At 46.6% G+C, this 22648-nt stretch overlaps 1 protein-coding gene across 1 annotated transcript in view; it reads left to right on the top strand.

The window, feature by feature from the left end:
- The window catches only part of LOC147899403 (3-hydroxyisobutyryl-CoA hydrolase-like protein 5), a 175211-nt gene that overhangs the window by 124252 nt on the left and 28311 nt on the right, over positions 1–22648 (top strand). The window contains exons 9-11 of the mRNA XM_087378585.1: positions 20660–20742; positions 21344–21465; positions 21662–21722. Coding sequence (XP_087234711.1) covers positions 20660–20742; positions 21344–21465; positions 21662–21722 — 266 coding nt within the window. The remainder of the gene's footprint in view (positions 1–20659; positions 20743–21343; positions 21466–21661; positions 21723–22648) is intronic.

Below are 22648 nucleotides of genomic sequence, written 5' to 3'. Positions count from 1 at the left end.
TAATGATAATGATTTTCAATGTGTTTCATGCCAGCATGAAAGACAGGATTGTTGGCTATGGCAATGCAACTCTGGCTGTCACAGAAGATAGAGTTTGCTTCACCATCCTGTGCATGATGCAAGTCATGCAAAAGCTTCCTTAACCATATTAACTCCGTAGTGGCTGAATTTGCAGCTTTGTACTCTACTTCACTGGAGGAAAGAGAGACTCGCTCTTGCTTCTTACTGAGCCATGAGATACAGGCTGAACCCAATGAGAAGCAATAGCCAGTAGTGGATTGTCTGTCGTCAATGTCCCCTGACCAATTTGAGTTTGTGAAACCACTCAGCTCTAGATCACAATCTGAAGCATAATGCAAGCCAAGAGAGAGAGTGCCATGGACATATCTGAGAGCCCTCTTTGCTGCATTCCAATGTGTGATCGTGGGACAATGCATGAACTAGCTCAAAAGCCCTGTGGCGTAGGCAATATCAAGCCGTGTGGAGCATAGATATATCAAACTGCCAACCAACTGCCTGTACAAAGTGCCATCAAGCTTTTCAGCATCATCATGCTTACTCAGCTTGAGTCCCTTTTCCAATGGAGTAGTCACAAGCTTACAATTCTCAATTTTTAATTTCTGTAACAACCCCTTCGAATACTTTGTCTGTGAGAAGTAGGGAGCTGAGCTGTTGAGCTCCCCGTCCGAGCTACTCCCTGCTGCTCCTCTGTCCTACACCCCTCTCCCCTCCCTTCCCTTCCCCTCCCTCCTCCTCTCCCTGCCAGCCCCTCCTCCCGGGCTGCTGCTCCCTCCCCCACTCCCCTCCCTCCCTCTCCTGCTGCTTCCACTCCCCTCCCTCCCTCTCCCTCTCCATCTCCCACTGCCCTCTCCCGCTCCCCTCCCTCCCTACCCCCCGCTTCCCCTCCCTCCCTACTCTCCGCTCCCCTTACCTGCCCCTCCCTCCCTACTCTCTGCTCCCCCTACCTGCCCCTACCTGCCTGCCCCCCGCTGCCCCTCCCTCCCTACTGTCCGCTACCTGCCTACCCCCTGCTGCCCCTCCCTCCCTACTGTCCACTCCCTACCTAGCCCCGCTGCCCCCCCCTCGCTCCCTACTCTCTGCTCCCCCTAGCCGCCCCTCCCTCCCTACCCCCAATTCCCCTTCCCCGCCTCTCCCTACCTCCCCGCTGCCCCTCCCTCCTTCCCCCTGGCTCCTCCTACTCCCGCTCCCCCCCTACCCCGCTTCCCTTCCCTTCCCCCGCCCCTTCCCCCCACCTCTCCCTCCCTTCCTCCGCCCCTTCCTCATCCCCTCCCCCGGCCTTAGCACCTCCCTCCTCCACTCCCCCTCCCCTCCTTCCCTACCCTGCCCCCTCCCCTCCACCCTCTTTAGCCCCCTCTAGGAAAAAGAGAGAGAATCTCTCTTCTCGGTAGTAGGTTTTCGGACGGACTGAGCATCTTCGTGTTTGCATCAGCCTTTCCACCTTGATTGACAAATTGGTTCCCATTCAGCGACCGCTTCCACCGGCCGCAAGAACGGTTACCTTTTCCAAAGACGAGCTTCAGTAACTCAAGACAAATTCAGAGCATGAGTACACTACCTCACTCTTTGCTCAATTCACGGTTCCCACCCTTCCAGGCTACAGGCTAGGAAGGCTAGGAATTGGATGCTTTCGGCTTTACCTGGAGACCTCGCAAGGCACCTCACCGATGTTCGTCTGCTTGGACGAGGGTTCTTCCAGGTGGTCTTTGATTCGTAGGTTTAATACTCAGGGCTAGTCCCTTGGCATTGAGCTCCAAGAGGATCTTTTTGACACCCTTCACTTTGGGTTTCGATCCGATAAAGGAAGATAGCAGGGTTACCTCACTTTTCATCAGATTCCCCGGCCTTCCTCAGGTTTACCATCGACTCTTACCTGATATTAGGCATCGGGGATCCTGATACTCTGAGACCGTCCTCTCAGATGGGGCTCTTAGATGGACAAAACAACCAGAAAATGGTTGGAAGTGAAAACACCAGGTGTAATGCAAACTGTCCCCCCTCTATCAAGAGCCCAGTCGTCCACATAGAATCTGTCAATCCGAGCATGGATAGGCATCTGCACCCTATGGTTCGACCATGAAAACAAAAGTGACTGAGACTGAACATGAAATGCATCATCTGACCAAACATCTCTGCCACTGAATCTGAACAAGAAGGCATCCCAAGCTTCTCTCTCGAGGGAATGAATACCACCTTCTCTGCCCCCTTGCTTATCAGAAGGTGCCTCAACCATGTTGAAGTCACCTCCAATAATCCACGAATCTGCAATGTCAGCCCACGAGAGCAACTCTTTCCAAAACAGAACACGGTCCCCTCTGTTGTTCGGAGCATAGAGGTTGAGGAAACCAACCTTACGTCCGTCAATCAGAAGTAAAACCCACTGGGCCCTGGAGGGGGTTATGGTACCGTGTCCAATGATCAGAGGGAGAATAGAATTTGAAACTGATATGCATGTACCTCCTCTGGTTCCCAAGGCAGGAAGCCAAAAAGTTCGGCCAGAAAGCAGCTTACCTGACTTGGAGCAATCTTTGACATCCAGTTTGTGTTCTTGAAGAAAAAGCATGTCTAGGGAACCACCCGAAACACCTGGATGGAGCTGATTCCTGATCAGCTGTCTGTGACGGTAATGAGGGATGCCCCCCAATCCCTATATATTCCAACTGGCTATCCTCATCGGCGGGAGGAAGTGGGTTGGAATACCTTACCCGACCTGGTGGCGGAAAAAGAACCCTCCACTGGAGTTGCCGTCCTGCCATACACACGAGGTCCAAGGGGAGGAAAGTCCACAGGTGAGAGAGAGAAAGATCTCTCAAAAGGGATGCCGATAGCTGGCTCTCCGAAAGTGGAAGGTACAAAACCATCATCTGGGAGGTCAGAGAGGTCCTCCAGAGCGGAAAAGGAGTTTCATTGAGCCAGTCCTGGGGAGGGGGTACGAAGGATTCCTACCGAAGCAGGGAGAGAATGTAAGACCCCCTTCCCTCTATCCACAGAGGGAGGCACCTGTACTGAGTCCTGATCAAGAAGTGCTGCGGATGAGGTGTCAAAAACTTGGGTTGCTGAGGAAGGTACAGCCTGATCCTGGGGTGGAGTCGAACAAAGCTCTTGAACACTAGTCTCCTCCCGAGGCTCCAAGGGAGTAGCCTCCGAAGTGGTGGAGGTGTGATCTGAAGTGAAGGGCCTAACCGTGACCGGAACCCACCGTAGGCCAAAGGTGGTGCGGGGTGCAAGAGGGACTTGAGTAGCCTTAGGAGGGGGGTGAGCCCGTGTCTAAGGCGGTGCCTGTGGAGCGGTAGGTCTTGCTCTTGCTCTCTGTCGTAAGCTAGTACGAGTTGGTTGCTTTCTCGGCCTCTTTTTCTTCTTTGGGCAATCTTTGGCGAAGTGCCCCGAGGATCTGCAAATCCTACACTGGTCCTGCCGACCTGCAACCTCAAATATTTGGCGGAAGAAAGACCCATCAGGTCGCTGTAGCATGAGGTGGTCATTTGAAATATTAGGGTCCTGGACAATGACCCTAACCCTAGGTACCCCATCCATCCTGGCCGCCTCAACAGCCAAAGAGGGGGGATCTTTGCTACCACACCAAACCTCTCGCCAATAACTGAAAGAAGCCGGTGATAAACTGAGGGGAGACCAGGGAACCTGATGAAAACAGAAGCTCCCTACTTGTCCTCTTCAACTGGGTCAAAGCCCAGTTGAAAGGGAAACAAAAAAATCCTCCTGTAGCCTAGAAATAGAAACCCGGCCTATAGCAGGTCTCTCGTGACATCCGGGGAATCTAGGCACACCTGAAAGAAACCTCGTCCCAACAAACGAACATCCTTAAGGTGGGGGGCGAGCTCCTAGGAAGCGCCGCAAGCATCCAATCTCTAGCTTGTAACCTGGAGGGGTGGGAGCCATGGATGCGTGCGAAGAGAGTCGTGGAACACTCATGCTCCAAATCCTTTTGCAACTGCTGTAGCTTGTCTTGCGACGGTTCTCGCGGCCGGTGTGGGCGGTAACGGATTGACTGAGTGGGAACCCATTCGTCAATCGAGGTGGGAAAGGCCGATTCAAACACAAAGAAAACTCCGTCTGCTTTCTTGAAGCTTAGGAGACCCCTAAAGGAGAATAGGGTACTCCAGATGAAGGGAGAGGGTGAAAGGAAGGTGGGAGAGAGAGGAATGAGCAAGGAGAGGAGTCGTCAGCAAAGAGAGAGGGGGGGCAGCAAGAGGAGAGGAGGAAGGGAGAGGAGGGGAGGATAGAGGAGAGGAGGAGTGGAGGAGAAGGGGGGGGGGGGGGAGCAAAGAAAGAGCGGGGAGGGGGGCGGGGGGAGCAGCAGCTAGGGGGGAGGGGAGGGAGGAGGCAGCGCGCGGGGGGGGGCTGCAGCAACAAGGGAGGGGAGTCGAGGGGGGGGGGGGGAGGGCGGGGGGAGCAGTAGGTAGGGGGGAGGGGAGGGAGGAGGCGGGGGGAGCAGCAGGTAGGGGGGAGGGGAGGGAGGAGCCAGCATGCGGGGGGGGGGGGGGGCGCTGCAGCAGTGAGGGAGGGGAGTCGGGGGGGAGCAGCAGGTAGGGGGGAGGGGAGGCGGCGGGGAGCAGCAGGTAGGGGGGAGGGGAGGGAGGGGGCAGCAAGGAGGGGAGCAGGAAGGAGGGCAGCAGGAGGAGTGGGCCCTTCTTCATGACCTGAGGATTAGTTACTTGGTTGTCACTCACTGGTCCACAGGCTTTCTTCGAGGGACATGACACGGACACAACTTTCTTTGTTCGACGACACCTTGTGGAGTCATGCTCCCTCCGGGATGTTCTGTTTACTCCATTCAGAGCTCCCCACGCTTCTGTACACACATCTTGAGAGATTCTGGCTAGTATTACAGCATGGCATATTTGGAGAGTCAGATGTATTGAGGCTTTGGAGGACTCCCAGGTTCACCCTTCTCAGACTATGGCCAGTATCTGGAAAAATGCTATACAAACTTTGATGGCCAATATCTGGGCAGATACTATACACACTTTGATGGTCATTTGGGCGAACACACAGGGGACCTCTAGGACTGCTACTGCTAGGAGGGTTGCTTTTCTCAAAGTCTGAAAGGGTTCTCCTTTCTTCTCTGACTCTCCTTCAGGGATGAGGTGGCATTTTCAGCCGCCACCTGGGATTTTCGTTTGCTAATTCTGAGCTATTTTTTCTCATGCCTGACATGATGTGCTCCTGCACTTGAGCTTGCTCTGCGGCTTTTATTCATACTTAATGAAGTACTTTTCTTGAAAAAAAATACTCTGTCTGTGACATAGAAATCCCATCATGGGTCTACCAAAACTCAATGCCAAGACAATAATGCAATGGGCCCAAATCTGTCATGTCAAACTTGTGACATAAAGTGGACTGCACTGCTCTAATTTGCTGCCGCAAATCACTGCCAGTGAGTATGATGTCATCCACATATAGTACCAACATGACCAATTCTGATTTTTGCTGCAAAACATACAGATTTGGCTCTGTATGAGTGTTTACAAAGCCCTAGACCTCAAAAACTGATGTATCTTCTGATACCACGCATGAGGTGCTTGCTTTTCAGCCCATATAGAGACTTCCTGAGCTTGCATACCTTATGCTCTCGTCCCTTCACCTCAAAACCTTGGGGCTGATGTACATAGACCTCCTCTTTAAGATCTCCATGGAGGAAAGCGGTCTTGACATCCATCTGGTACACAGACAAACCATAAAACGTAGCAAGAGAGATGACAGAACGAATGGTGGTCATCTTGGCCCCTGGAGCAAAAGTCTCCTCATAATCTATCCTCTCCTCTTGTGCATACCCCTTGGCAACCAAATGGGCTTTGTATTTCTTGAAAGATCATAGTGGTAGGAAGAGAAGCAAGCTAACACTAGGAATGGAAAGGAAAGATAACAAGCATAATGGAAATGAAATGGAAAGAAAATGAAAGCAATGGACAAGTACTCACATGATACCAAAGAGCTTGATGTTGACTGATGTAATAGAAAACAGACAAATACAACACTATATAGTGTGACACTGGACTCTAGAAAGCCATAGTGTATATGGGATAGCTCCCAATATGACACATGGCATGTCTAGGACTCACTAGACTATAAAACATACCTAGAACACTCATTTTCGACTCACTTTGGCTTCATATTCCAACACCCCCCCCAATGAAGGCAAGGTGAGAGACTACTGGATTGGAACAAGAACAGAACATGACAATGACAGTCATCAAACTATGCACCCCATGTAACTCAGAGGCTAAAATCTGAGCGTGTTAAGAGATTGATCCAAGCACTGTCATGGCTTGAGACTTGACATGCTTAGAGGCTCACGTTATAGCATGGCTACATGACCAGCTCATAGGTCTAGGAATACACCAACATCCTGGAACACGGCCAGGCCTGATAACGAGACCTATCAAAGCCAATACATATGGCTCCCACAGTACATCCCCCCTTGGCTTCATAACAGGACATGTTAGGAAGCCACACACCAAAAAATAGGAAAACCAATACGTCTTTTTAGAAGGACTATCCAAGGTAGAGGACCTTTAGACTCAATGAAAACCAAAAAATTCTTAATACATATCATTTTAGGGGGACTACCTAGGGCAGAGGACCCCAAAATAACATCAAGCATGTAGTAATAATAAAAATAGCTCTCTTAGAAGTAAGAGATGTCCTCCAAGTAGCTAAGGCACATGTGTGCACATCCTTGCGAGTCGATGACGATGTCGATGAAGCACTAGGTAGGAATTCCCCAAAATATGTGTCGGTGAAGTCCATGGGGTAGCTACATGGAGCAATCACATGATGACTCTCAAAATGCCGGAAGGAGAGTCACCAATGTCGAAGTAGAAGCCTCAGGTACCACGACCAATCGGGAAGTCAATCAATGCGAAGTACTTCAGACACCGATCGAATAAGCAATGTTGGAGAAGTCACTTGTTGATGTAGAGTGGTCTACATCAAGCTCGATGTAATGCACTAATCAGAGAGATCACTGTAGTGGAGTGCTTCAAAGTAGTATCTGAGAACTCGCATCTAGCTCGGGAAGTCTTCACCAAAGTTTGGAGTAGTCACGTGAAGAAGTCACCGCAATGTAATGTCACGAGCTCATATCATGTGACAAGCAGAGAAGACAGAGGCAATGTGGAACTTCTTCATGGCAGACAGAAGTAGAAGGATAATAACTCTAAGAGAAAGATGGCCAGAATACAAGCATCAACTTGCGGGCAGCAGCTCCAAGAGAATGTCGGGCAGAAAGAGCAAGTGGCGGGCTGGAGCAGAGGTCTACAATGAAGAGGATGGACAGCTCCACGTTGAGTTGGCTGCATCATGCTTGGGCTGTCAAATCATTGAGCTCCAGAACAAAATTTGCGCGTAGAAACAAATTTCGTCACTTCTTGCAAGGGCTGTAACTTTTCACAGAAAACTCAGATTGCAATGATGTAAAAACGAAATTTGTAGGACTCAAGGTCCTCTACAACTTTGCTGAAGACACAAAGCTGTGATTCTGCCTCTAGATCCGGATAGAAGTGTCACATTGTCCGCAAGTTACAGAAAGATGTAGCTAAAGAAAGGAGAAGAGAGGTGGCAAATCATGGTGTGGAGAAGAGAGCTCAAGGAAGAAGAAAAGAGGGCAGCCTTCCAAGGAGGAGGAGGTAGAGTAGCTTCATTGGCCTCCCTCACCTCAACCTCTTGGAAGGGAAAGGGAAAGAGAGAGCAGAGCTAGGAACATGGCTCTGATACCACATGAAAGATCATAGTGGTAGGGAGAGAAGCAAGCTAACACTAGGAATGGAAAGGAAAGATAACAAGCATAATGGAAATGAAATGGAAAGAAAATGAAAGCAATGGACAAGTACTCACATGATACCAAGAGCTTGATGTTGATTGATGTAATATACAGTAGATAAGTACAACACTGTATAGTGTGACACTAGACTCTAGAAAGCCATAGTGTATATGGGATAGCTCCCAATATGACACATGGCATGTCTAGGACTCACTAGACTATAAAACACACCTAGAACACTCATTTTAGACTCACTTTGGGTTCATATTCCAACATTTCTCAACTATGCCATTTGAATGGTATTTCACCTTATAAATCCATTTCGTGCCAACCACATTTTTTCCCAATGGGCGCATCAACCAAGTCCCATGTGGCGTTCTTCTCAATGGATTTAATCTCAGCTTCCATAGCTTTCTGCCATGCCGGATGTTAGGAAATGGAGTCAATTTGAGTGACTTTTAGTGTGTTTCTATTGAGTTCTAGAGTAGTACTATACTACGTTATATCCTAGAGTGCCACGTGTCACTATGGGACTTATCCCATATACATTTGACACTTAGAGTGTGTGTGCCTATCCTATAAAGGCATTGTACTTTCTCATGTCAAATCTATCAAGCCTCAAGCCCTGTTTAGTTGTACATTTCTTTCTAGCATTCTTTCATTTCCATTATGTTTGCCTAGTCTTGCTTTTCTACTTTCCTTTCCATTCCATGTCTTGTTTACTGAATGGCAAGCGATGCAATTTACCAAGTGCACACCCCTCACACACTTCATTTGCTGGTTGCCACAATTTTGGCATTCCCTGAGTCCTATTATTGTTGTACAAGTAGGACAATGCCCTGTGATGGACATGTCCAAACCTGGCATGCCATAAATCAGCCTGGGAAGTGTTTGCTACAGCCAATATCTTCTAATCATAAGGCTGAGCATCAAGCTTGTATAAGCCTCTGTCATAGGTGTCTATTGCTACAACCTCATACCCTTTCTTTGTATCCTTAATCCTGCATTGGTTATCCTGAAATTCGACCAACATATGTTGATCATGGGCAATGTTTGAAACTGAAATAAGATTTGCCTCAAATCTGGAACATACCACTCCAGTCAAAGACCCTCAACAACCCACTTCCTGCTCCCTCTCCCGCTTCTCAGGCAATACTCTCCTACTTCTAGGTTTTTGAGTTCTTTTCTTTTATTAGGGCTCACGATCTGAATGCTTTGGCAAAAAACTCCCCTTTACTCATCAAAACCCTCTCCTTCAATGATTGGATTAAACTTCTGAAATTCTCCCACTCTAAAACTGATGGCGCTCTAGCAAGACTTTAAGAGGGCGCTAAGCTATTGAGAGTAATAGGAGAGAGTGTGTGTGTGTGTGTGTGAGAGAGAGAGAAAGAGAGAGAGAGAATATGTTCAAATTTCAAAAAAAATCTCACTGCTCAGGTCGAATTCCATCAATCTGGGGATCTCAATTGGATGCTGTGAGACAGAGTTCGAGTGCTAGGGAGATACGGACCGGACTTTCAGACAGAAATCCACACGGCAGGAGGGAGTCAGAACAGAGGGGAGGCACACACATGTTGTCTGGAAAGAGATGAAACAGAGGGAAGGCGCGATGCACAAAGTCGATGAACAGAGGGGAGGCATGTCATGGAGGAGTTGGAGGATGGGTGTGAGCGGGGGTGGCAAAACTAGAGTCTCCTATAGAGAAGACCACCTGGGGTGTGCGTGCCCAGGTGGGTTGACACTCGCATTTAAGTTGGCCCTTGATGGCGGCACTAGATTGGACTACTCGCTCCCTCTCCTCTCCCTCACAGCCCGCCCCCTCCCTGCCTCTTCTTTCGCTTCTCCTCTCCCTCTCAGCCCACCCCCTCCCTGCCTCTCAGCCCGCCCCCTCCCCTCCTCTCATTCCGCTCCCTCTCCTCTCCTTCTCAGCCCGCCTCCTCCCTGCTTCTCAGCCCTCAGCCCACCCCCTCCCCTCTCATTCCGCTCCCTCTCCTCTCCCTCCCAGCCCCCCCCCCTCCCTTCCTCTCAGCCCGCCCCTCCCCTCCTCTCATTCTGCTCCCTCTCCTCTTCTTCTCAGCCCGCCCCCTCCTGCCTCTCAGCTCGCCCCCTCCCCTCTCATTCCGCTCCCTCTCAGCCCGGCCCCCTCCCTGCCTCTCAGCCCTTCCCTCCGTCTCTACCTGCCCCCTACTCCGCCCTCTTCCCTGCTCCCTTCCCTTCACCTTAGCCCCCTCCTCTTCCCCGCTCCCCCGCCTCTTCCTCCCTATCCTACCTTGCTCTCCTCTTCCCCCTTCTCTTCTACCCCACTCCCTACCCCCCGCCTCTGCCCTCTCCTCTCCAAAGCTCCCTACCCTCCTTCCTGTCTTCCCCCTCTTTCCTTCTCCCGCACCGATTTTTGGAGCGGACTGAGCCTCAAAAGTGTTTGAATCGGCTTCCTCACCTCGATTGGCGATCGATATTCCGTCATCCAATCCTATTCCACCTCCACCGGCCGTGAAAACTATTACATTTTCTGAAGACAAGTTGCAGCAGCTCAAGAAGAATGTAGAGATTGAATGCTCTACCACGTTGATCGCACGTATCTTCGGGTACCATCCCACGGCCTCGACAAGGGGGGTGGTACAGGTCCAGCACCTGCTCCTCGGCCTCGACAAGGGGTTGGTATAGGCCAGTACCTGCTCCTCGACCTTGACAACGTGGTCCTCCTCAGGGTGATGGTACAGCTTCTACTCGCCAGAGTGCTCCTCTTCGATTGAGCACTCCTTTGGTACCGCCTTTTGCCTCTAGTGCCTCACGACCTTCTGGGGCACCCGCCACATACCAGTGGGTTTCGGTTCATGTGCAGATTCCACCTTCAGTTCACGAGGATGCACTAGTGGACTCTCCTTCAGCTCGGGCTGTCCCTCCAGTCTCACTCACACAGTCTGAGACGCTTATGCTTCGACCTCCTCCCCGGTTGCAGCTTCTCCCCTGGACCCAGCGGTACCAAACACTCTCCGAGGCAAGAGAGGTCCCCGCGGCCGTGCAGACACAAGGTCGTCTTGAGCAGTCCTCAATTCCTCCCTTGGATAGGGAGAAGGGGATGGTTTAAACTATTGATCCTCTTCCCTCAGAAGGGATCCTTCGCACTCCGGTGTCGGGCCTAATTCACAGGAACTCGTTTTCAGCTTTGGCAGATGATTCAGATTTCCCAAAGGAGGAGTTTGTGCGCTCTAATTTTGGTGAGCCAATGATTGGAATCGTGGGAGATTATCCCATATGCATTGTGACTTTCTAGAGTCTAGAGGCTCACACTATATATCTTTTCATAGTTGTCAACATCAAGTTATCAATACATTGTGAGTATTTTGGTTATCATTGCCTTGCACTTTTACTTTCCATTTTCTGCCATTCCGTTCCTAGTGTTAGAGTGGTGCTCCCCTCTCCACATGTCCCTTCATGTGGTATCAGAGCCTCCCTTCCTAGCCTTTCCCTTTCTCCATAGCTCATTCTAGAGGATGAGGAAGGCGCGCAAATGGAAGGCTACTCTCTCCTCCGTGAATGAGCTCCCCTTCCCTCTCCTTAGCCTCACCATGGAATATTGCCTCATCTCTGACATGAAGACCTTGAGCTCCATCTACATCTTCATCAACATTGACTTCTCCAAGGTGGACTGATCGTCAGCTGCCCATTTTACCCGCAACATCTTCGTGGACTGATCGTGAGCTGCCCATTTTACCCGCCATATCTGCTCCACCATTTGCATCGCCTGTAGTGCCGCCATCTTGCTTGCCAAACCTGCCGCCAAGATCACCTCCCACTGCTCGCTATCTGAATAGGTGAGCCCGCAACACACAACAGTCACAGCTCTCGCTTCAACATTCCGCCTGTGAAGTAGGCCATTCTTCTGCCACCGGCTGTTGTAGAGGTCCTCCCACTTGCTGTGGTTACGTTGAGCTAATTTGGGTTAGCCACAACGGGGAACGGGGTGTCCTAACGGCGGATCTCCCAATTTGCAGCAAAAAGAAGCTTAATGTGAGCTGATGTGAGTCCCAGTTACTCCTTGACTTCTTCGATCACCTCTCCGAGTGCTCATGGTACACATTGATTGGCTCCTCGAAGTGCTCATGATACCTCCGGCATCTATCTCGACATCAGTGACCCGAGTCACCATGTGGAAACAAGAACAGAACATGACAATGATGGACTCTAAAACTGTGCATCCCATGTAACTTAGAGGCTAAAGTATGAGCGTGTTCGAAGGATGATCCAAGCACTCTCATGGATTGAGACCCAACATGACTTAAAGGCTCACATCTCAGCATGGCTACATGACCAACTCATAGGTCTAGGAATACACCAACATCCTGAAACTCAGCCAGGTCTGATAAAGAGACCCTATCAAAGCCAATACATGGCTCCCACAATACATCCCCCTCTAAAAGATCATAGTAGTAGGGAGAGAAGCAAGCTAACACTAGGAATGGAAACGAAAGATAACAAGCATAATGGAAATGAAATGGAAAGAAAGTGAAAGCAATGGACAAGTACTCACATGATACCAAAGAGCTTGATGTTGACTGATGTGATAGACAATAGACAAGTATAACACTATATAGTGTGACACTAGACTCTAGAAAGCCATAGTGTATATGGGATAACTCCCAATATGACACGTGACATGTCTAGGACTCACTAGACTATAAAACACACCTAGAACACTCATTTTAGACTCACTTTGGCTTCATATTCCAACACCCCTCCACGAAGGCAAAGTGAGAGACTACCGGGATGGAACCAAGAATAGAACATGACAATGACAGTCATCAAACTGTGCACCCCATCATGTAACTCAGAGGCTAAAGTCTGAGTGTGTTCAAAGGTTGATCCAAGCACTCTCATGGCTTGAGACTTAACATGCTCAGAGGCTCACGTTATAGCATGGCTATATGACCAGCTCATAGGTCTAGGAATACACCGACATCCTGGAACTCGGCCAGGCCTGATAACGAGACCTATCAAAGCCAATACATATGGCTCCCATAGTACATCCCCCCTTGGCTTCATAACAGGACATGTTAGAAAGCCACACACCAAAACATAGGAAAACCAATACATCTTTTTAGGAGGACTATCCAAGGCAGAGGACCTTTAAACTCGGTGAAATCCAAAAAATTCTTAATACATATCATTTTAGGGGGACTAGCTAGGGCAGAGAACCCCAAAATAACATCAAGCATGTTGTAATAAAAAATAAATCTCTTATGATAGGAGATGTCCTCCAAGTAGCCACTGCACATGTGTGCACATCCCTGCGAGACGATGACGATGTCGATGAAGCTCTAGGTAGGAATGCCCCAAAATATGTGTCGGTGAAGTCCATGGATAGCTACATGGAGCAATTACACGATGACTCTCAAAATGCCGGAAGGAGAGTCACCAATGTCAAAGTAGAAGCCTCAGGTACCACGACCAATCGGGAAGTCAATCAATGCGAAGCACCTCAGCCACCGATCGAATAAGCAATGTTGAAGAAGTCATTTGTTGATGTAGAGTGGTCCACATCAAGCTCGATGTAATGCACTACTGTAGTGGAGTGTGTCGGAGTAGTATCGGAGAACTCACATCTAGCTCGGGAAGTCTTCACCAAAGTTTGGAGTAGTCACATGAAGGAGTCACCGCAATGTAATGTCAAGAGCTCACATCAAGTGACGGGCAGAGAAGACAGAGGCAGCGTGGACAACAGCTCCAAGAGAATGTCGGGCTGAAGGAGCAGGGCTGGAGCAGAGGTCAACGATGAAGAGGATGGACAGCTCCACATTGAGCTGGCTGCATCATGCTTGGGGTTGTCAAATCATTGAGCTCTAGAACAAAATTTGTGCGCAGAAACAAATTTCGTCACTTCTTGCAAGGGCTGTAACGTTTTACAGAAAACTCGAACTGCAATGATGTAAAAACAAAATTCGTAGTACTTAAGGTCCTCTACAACTTTGCTAAAGACACAAAGCCGTGATTCTGCTTCTAGATCCGGATAGAAGCATCACATCGTCCGCAGGTCACAGAAAGATGTAGCTGAAGGAAGGAGAAGAGAGGTGGCAGAACATGGCGTGGAGAAGAGAGCTCAAGGAAGGAGAAAAGAGGAAAGTCTTCCAAGGAGAAGAAGGTAGAGTAGCTTCATTGGCCTCCCTCACCTCAACCTCTTGGAAGGGAAAGGGAAAGAGAGAGCGCAGGGCTAGGAACATGGCTCTGATACCACATGAAAGATCATAGTGGTAGGGAGAGAAGCAAGCTAACACTAGGAATGGAAAGGAAAGATAACAAGCATAATGGAAATGAAATGGAAAGAAAATGAAAGCAATGGACAAGTACTCACATGATACCAAAGAGCTTGATGTTGACTGATATGATAGACAATAGACAAGTACAACACTATATAGTGTGACACTAGACTCTAGGAAGCCATAGTGTATATGGGATAGCTCCCAATATGACACGTGGCATGTCTAGGACTCACTAGACTATAAACACACCTAGAACACTCATTTTAGACTCACTTTGGCTTGATATTCCAACACCCTCGTGGCTCCAAAATAGGGTGACATGGAGCCACATACCATAGATCACAAAACATCATTTTAGGAGAACTATCCAAGGCTGAGAACCTTTATTGACTCTAAGAGATTATTACATTCAATTTTGGGGGCCTACCGAGGGCAGAGTACCCATAAACATCAAGCTCCTGGGACATATTTTAGAAAACATATTCATCATCCTTGTCTATCTCCTGAGGAAAGAATAGATTTTGGAGATGAGTAGTGAAAGAAAAAGTTGTCGGAGTGTCATCTTCTTCTTCTTCACTAGTGGCAGCTACAGCCAAGTTAGCATGCTTCTTGGATTATTGTTTGACAAGCTTCTGAAAACAACGGTCCTCTGTATGGCCAAGCTTTTTACAGTATGTACATTTGAAAGGTTTGAAGGGCTTCTTACCCTTGGAATATAATGCATGCTCCTCATGGACATCTTTGTGCCTTCGTTCATGATCAAGAAGAATTGCAACCATTTCATCAAAGGACATATCCCGTGCTACTCAAAGCGCTGATATGATATTACAAAACTGAGCAAGTTGGGTGATGAGGGATTCCATATGATTCAAATGAGCATTAAGAGAATCTTCATGCTTCATATGCAGCTTAAAGAATTTCTGTCTGATAAACACTTTGGAATTGATAATTTTGTTGCTAAATAAGCGCTCTAGCTTCATGTGCATTGTCATCAAAATCCAAGTGATTGAATAACGTCATCAGACAAACCCAAACCAATGATAGAAAGACCTTTGTCATTGAGAGTTTCCCACACTAGAATTCTCTTTTCATTAGATTCAGGTTTCTTGTCTTTGCCACTGACCACCTTCCATACACCTTCCTTCATAAGCAAAAGCCTCAGCTTGGTTTGCCAAGTTGGAAAGTTCTTACCATAAAACTTTTCAATGACAATTCCCGCTTTGGAATACTCCACGTTTGCTTCAAATGTTGCAGCACTACGGGCTGGAGTGCAAGCTCGGAGCAAAGGCTAGAAGAGTATGGGATGTCGCTGCAGGTCAGCTTGCAGTCGGGGTAGAAAACGGCCAAGAAAAGGCATCGGACCAAGTGGAATAGCATAGGCAGCAACTCGTGTTGCAGTCGAGGAAGATTGCCGCATTCTTGAGTCGTAAATAGTAGTAAGAACAACACTCTTCAAGTTGGTCGTTCCTTCAAAAATGGGCTCCAAATGAGGTGGTTTTTAGGGCAACCAGTAGTAGAAACATCTCCACAACAGTAAGCAACTAATTGCTTCACAAAAACGCCCCAAAATAGCCAAAATGAGTTGTCTTTGAGCAAAAAACGAGTTGCTTTTGAGCTGTTTTTTTCCTCATGCATTGCATGATGTACTCTCGCATTTGAGCTTGATCTTGCAGTTTTCATTCATACTTGATGAAGTAATTTTCTTGGAAAGGAAAAAAAAAACGAGTTGCTTTTGAGCAAAAAACGAGCTGTCTTTTCCTCTACGAAGACGCCCACTGATGCCCACAAGAACGGTGACCAAGTTGCTCCAAATCCAAGCACCTATCTGCAGCAAACTCGAGGCTGATAGTCGCAGCAGAAATCCGTAGCAACTTATGTAGGAAATGAAGGCACATGGTGGAAAGGGAGAAAGGAAGAAAAAGAGAAAGTTTATTAAAGTCTTCGGAAGACCGATGGGTCTATGAGACTGTGAAACCCTAGTACAATCAAGCTGTGAGGGTGGAGCTACTAAACGAGCATCCACACCAATGCATAATGTAAAAATGATGCAGAATGATAGTTCTAAGTATTAAGTACAACATAGTCATGTCGGTGATCGAACTACAAATCAGTCACATCATCATCATCAGGACATCATAGGTAGATGAGGTACTAGAGGCAAGAAATCGGCTATAGAGTGCTGTCGGTCACTCGAGGATGACGTCTCCTGGTCATAGCTATACGCCTAACAAGGGCTACAGTAACCCTTGTCGGACGGGCTGCTCCGATGGTGAACATGGAGGCAATATCCCCGAGTGTAATCTGTGCGTCTACCCTCTGTCTAAGCTGTCGAGTCACTGGCTCAAAGTCTTGATCATGTCGAGGTTTCGTCTCAGGGGGGTCCAGGAGATCTGGTTGAAAGAACTCTGTGATAGAGCTCTAGGAGGGGTCTGCCAAGGAAGAAGTCTGCTCGTATCTTTGTGATTGAAGTATCCTCTCGCGGTGCCTAACTACCTCATGAATGAAGCCTACCAAGCATCTCTAGTCTGGATACGAGAGGAATCGGGACAAGGCCCCATAACTATCTCTGAAGAGATAGTAGAAACGCCTGTGGATCTCATAATAGATGGGACACCTGAAGATGAAGTGCTCCTCTGTCTCAACCTCCTGCATATCGCATAATGTGCATAAGCGCCTCTCCTGAGGTAGACGCTCTGTGCTGCCGCTCTCTATACGAAGTCTATGTGAAGAGACCCGAAACTGCCCAATAGAGATCCTCAATGAGTGGGGTAAGTGGATCCACGTGTACCCTAGTGGATCAATGAAACCCTTATCTGTGATATGTAAGCAGTGATCTTTGTAGAAGCTAAGCTGCACTATGAGGGAGCTTGGTGCCAACCAGGTAATCAACAACGCTAGAGCTACCCCCATGTGGGAAGCATGTGAAACCACCCGAGGTGGGCCATCTGTCGTGAGAGAGAGAGAGAGAGAGAGAGAGAGAGAGAGCGAGCTAGGGAGAGAGGAAGTGATACTCAAAGATATACATAATGAACTGGAAATGAAATGACTAGAGCAATGAACCAAAATGAAAGTACTCACATGTAGACCAAAGAGCTTGTAGCTTGATACTTGATTGATTTGACACTAGACAAGTACAACTCTTATATAGAGCACACATACACGTATGAATACCAATGCATATGGGATAACTCCTAATGTGACACGTGGCATCCATAGGACATACTAGACTAGAACTCACACTATACCTTTGTAGATTCAAGTTTTGGAGATGACTCTATTGTTCTTGCTGCCTCTCTGTTGTGGAGTCAGTTCAGCATTGCCTTTGGGACTGCAGACAGGCCAAGGGGGACAGCCAAGATTTTAATACCTTTATTCATCACCCCTTTTTCCCGACTTGGGGCTCATTTGCTTGGCTCTCTTTTCAGGGGCCCCAGGTCTTCTATGAGAGACATGACTCATCTTGGACTTTATCGATTCATCGCCATTTAGTTGAGCCATGCTCTCTAGATGATGTTTCGGCTTTACCTTTCAGAGTTGTACATGCGTCTCTGAACTTTTCTTGGGAGATACTAGTGAGTATTATAGCGTGGCATATTTAGAGAGCCAGATGCACAGAGGCTTTGGATGTCCCTTCTTATACCTTAGCTAGTATGTGGATAGATGGCCATCTAGGTGACCATGTAGGGGTTCTCACATGCAGCCTCCGCTAAGAGAGCTATACTTTTAGAAGAATGGGGGGGCTCCCCTTTCTTCTCTGAGACTACTATAGGGTTGAGATGACATTTTCGACCTCGACCTTGGTTGTTTTCTACCTCCTTTTGAGGGTGTTTCTCATGCACCGCATGATGTATTGCCACCTTGAGTTTTAACTCTCGTGGAATTTGTTCATACTTCATAGAAGTCTTTTTTATGAAAACAATTTCTTGCATTATTAGCATCCATCTAATCAACCTCGGTTTCATGATTGGTTTGTTGATCAGATAGAGTAATTCTTGTGGTACGCATAGAAGGCAAAATGATTGCCTGGAAGAAACACTATACACCATTCCTAGGGCTTCCCTTCTAGTGGTCAAATAATGCCTCAACATTGTGCCAATAGCCACTATTGATGCAATGACGGTAGTGATAGACATGATCGTGGATAATAAAGAGACAAGATAGCCTTTCCAAAGGGACTCACCAAAGACAAAGAGGGACACAGGCAGTCAAAGAAGAGCTGGCATACTGTAGCAGCCGAGTCAATGGCAGGCCAAATTACCAAAGGACAAGCCATCAAAGAAATCAATGTGGGTTTGCAAAAAGAAGACCCAAAGTTTATACATATTGACAAAGAACTTCCAATGACTTCCTAGAGCGAGCCCAAGAAGTATTTCAAGAGTATAAAGATGTATTGGCATGGGAATACAAGGACCTGAAGGGGGTAGCATTGAGTCTAATTCAACACTGAATCCTGTTGATTCCGGATGCAAATCCAATTTGGCCAAAAAGGGATCGAATGAAGCAGCCCAACTATGCCAAGTTGGTGAAGGCCAAAATAGATTAGCTACTACTAAGGGCTAGATTCATCTATGAGGTAGATAGAAGAGATTGGTTGCTTCCAAACGTAATTTTTGCCAAAGAAGAAGGGTGAGTTGAGAGTCTATCTAGACTACAGAAAGTTCATTGAACAAACAATCAAAGACCCATTTCCGCTACCATTCACGATGAATAACATTCTCGACAAAGTGGTGGGGCATGAGATGTATTCATCCATCGATGATATAGTGTGTACAACCAAATCACACCGGCCAAAGAAGACTGGGAAAAGATGACCTTCATCACTGAATGGAGGGAATACTCAAGCAAAGTAATGCCATTCGAGCTGAAGAATACACCAGCCACATTCAACACTTCATTTTGGAAACCTTCCCAGAATACATCGATGAATTAGCAGCTTTCCTTGATGATTTGTCCATCTACAACATGAAGCATACACACTTAGAATCCCACAAAAGGTGTTCCAAAAATGTCAAGAGACCCCAATCTCCCTTTATCCATACAAGTGTAAGTTTTATGTGTTCTCACGAGTCTTGTTGGGGTACACAATTTCAGGCAAAGGCATCATGACCGAAAAGTCTAAGATGGATGCCATTCAAAAAACAGAAAGAACCGAGCAATGTAAAGCACGTTCAATCATTTGTGGAAAAACCTGAGCTTCTATAGGCTTTTCATCAAAAATTTTGCAAACGTAGCCAAACCACTACATCAGCTCACAAGCTAGGTTACGCAATATGAACGAAACATAGACCCAATTGAATCGTTACAGATCTTGCAGGAGATGGTGGTAAAAGCGCCAAGACTCTGAAAGACAAATTGGAACAAGATCTTCCATGTGCATGTGGATGCACGGATGGCAATTGGGAATCATTCAGGATCCTATCTTCTATGTGAGCTAAATCTTCTCAATGGCAGCTTATTTTCTACATCCGAGGTGTACGCCTCTTCCACTTCTAGGCCCTCGATCTTGCATTCCTTCAGGATGATGCTCTTTGTCATTGGTATTCATACGTCTTTCCGGTCAAGTGCAGTCACCTCCCCAATCATGGACCACCATGGATCCCTTCGCCATGGTTTTCCCAACAACAGTGGGTAACTCCACTCATTTTTTATTTTTACCATGATGAATGTCACTGTGAAGTATGCACCATTGATCTTCATGCATACAACTTTGAGCATACCCACCTTTTGTAGCATGTCTAGCTGCTTCTTTCAGAGTGGGCGCTTGTGGCGACCTTCCTTGCTGCAGAAGTAACATGCCGTGTTGGTGGTGGATTCTTGCACGGCATTGCCCACTTATTTGGTAGGATGAACAGTGGCACTTGTCACATCACTTGGAGATTTGTGGCCTGGCTCACAAAGCTAGGTTCTCAGATGTTCTATGCGGGAGCAGATTCGGACAGGGCCATTTTCATTGCCAAAGGTAATCCCTCAACTTACCACTCTAGATGCAGTGCCTGTTTCATTGCCCAAGGAGCCCCTCAACTTATCACTCTAGATGCAGTGCCTGTTTCTCTGCATAGACCTCAATCTTCTATAGACTTGGCTTGGAGAGATCATTACCAATCTTATTGCATGGCATATTTGCAGATCCAAATGCAGAGAGGCCTAGATGGGACTTGAAACCTTTCCTTTCAGTCACTCTCAGTAATGTGGCAGGATATTGTACATGCTCTCATGGCCACGTGGGGAATATTCAGGGCTCCTCACATCCAACCGTGGCCAAGAGAGCTTCTTCTAGGACAGAATTAAATCACGGTTTATTCTTCACATATATACCTACAGGACCTTCATTGCACTTCCACTCTCCCGATTGGTTACAACAGCACCATACTTTATAGAAACAGTTGTCTATAACCAAAGGAGGATATTTGCCTTTAAGAAGTTCTGTTCTAAGTGAAGCAGAACCGTTGCATTTGATCTTGCTACCCTTTCCTCTGAAACCAATTTGTTCACGAGCTTGTACTTTTAATATGGATTGAGACTTTGCGAGAAGTTCAATTTCCATTATTTTTTACTGTATTGTTGAATGCTATTTGTTATAGGATGGAAATGAAAGTTTCTGAAGGTGCGTTGGCTTTGACAGGAACTCGCCTGAATGGAGCAGAAATGTTGCATTGTGGCCTCGCTTCACACTTCATTCCTTGTAAGGTACCGTCCATTATCAGCTTCTTCTTTTAGTGCTTTTGGAGATAGACATTACATATCTCATGCATATCACCTTTATGGCTTTCTTGACTATGCATCCTGCAAAATGATTGGTGCTCTCACACAGAGTTAAAAGAAAGGGATAGCTTTCCCTTTGTAAGTTTCTTCATCCAAGAGACTACTAAGACAGCGGGGATCAATCTCCATGGTAGGTATTAGTAGCATAGCAGGATCAAGAGATTACCACAGACAATGATGATGTTCATGCCTAAATGAGCTGCTTTCCGGTTTGTCTGGTGTTTAGTCAAACTATGTGGATGAAGAAATTCTAGACATTGTTTTCTCATGTTCTGAAGGGATGGAGTGTATAATCATCACCACCTATTAGATGCAATAGTTCTTAATAACATAATTTCACGGCAGGCACACTTTTTCTTTTAAAGTTTATGTTCTAGGATTTTCTCTTTTACAACTATTCCAGCTTACTTCTTTTTCTCAAAATTTGCACAAGACTACAGCCTTGTCACCATTTACAATTGTTGTGCACTTAAAATCAGAGCACCTTGTCACTGATGAAAGCCTGTTTTTAAATTTCCATTTTCAGAGGCTAGGAGAACTGGAAAACATTCTCCTAGAGAGCTACCCTTGCAATTACACCTTCATACAAGAAAAGCTTAAAGAATATAGTGTATCTGTGGAAATCAAAGACAACAGTATTCTCCATAGGTTTGCTTTACAATTTCTGAAACAGTTTTGTTTACCCATAAACCTTTCCTTAGTCAATGAATCCTTAATGTAACTATATTCTTTCAGGTTTTGTGTTGTTTATCGGAAACAGCTTCTGCATTTGAAATTATTTTGCTTTTATGTGTCATACTACCACTATAAATATTTTCTTACAAAGTGCAATGTTTGGTGCCAGTATGCCTCTTATTGATGAATGCTTCTCAAAGGAAAGCATAGAGGAGATATTGGAAGCTCTGGTAAGTTGGCGATGCATGACAACGTCTTAAATGAAGCACTATTTTTATTCACCCCCGGTATAGCTCCAATTAGATGTCAGAGAACACTAAATGTTTGTTGGAAATAACACAACACAGCATAGTGGAGGGAAATTTGCATTTTGCATGATTTGTCAAAAGAGCTGAAATGGTGGCTAAAAAAATCCTCTGAGAAAACAATATAAGACTATTCTTTTTTTTTCAAGAAAATTACTTCATTAAGTATGAATAAAAACCATGAGAGCAAGCTCAAATGTGGGAGTACATCATGCAATGCATGAGGAAAAAATAGCACAAATTGAGCTAATAAAGAACCAAGGCGGAGGCTGAAAATGCCATCTCAACCCTAAAGGAAACTCAGAGAAGAAAGGAGATCCCCTCCAAACTCTGAAAAAAGTAACTCTCCTAGCAGTTGCTGCTCTGGAGGATCCCTGCATGCTCGCCCAAAAATATAAAACTATTCTTGAGAAAGGCTTGGGCTTCTTCTGTTTCCTGCCATTAATGTGTAAAGTTTCAAAACACATGTTTGAATCTTCATATGTTAGGCGTGACATCATGTTGCACAACCAAATAATTCTTACATGATGTTGGAGGCTTTTTTTCTCTCTTTTAAGAAAAGCTCCCAGTATTAAGCTGAATGTTAAGCACGTGATGAATTGAACTCTTGCCCAAGGATTGCAATCTTTCAATGGACCAAGGCACCTAGCTGAAATTTATCAACATCCATTATTTAATTTTATGACTCTCGACCATGAATGATGAAGGCCATGGCAGCCTAAGGAATTTGTAATGATATAAAGAGGATAAGACAGGTTTGCTTTAGGGGGAGGGGGACTGTAAGTCGAATTAATATGTTTCCTGCCAGAGCAAAGAAGAAAGGGAGAAATAAAGAAAGATTTATTAACATC

The sequence above is a fragment of the Dipteris shenzhenensis genome, chromosome 8, assembly GCF_047967505.1.
Source record: "Dipteris shenzhenensis isolate YYH24624 ecotype China chromosome 8, Dip_SZ_1.0, whole genome shotgun sequence".
NCBI lineage: Eukaryota > Viridiplantae > Streptophyta > Polypodiopsida > Gleicheniales > Dipteridaceae > Dipteris > Dipteris shenzhenensis.
This window is presented reverse-complemented; position numbering and strand designations above follow the sequence as displayed.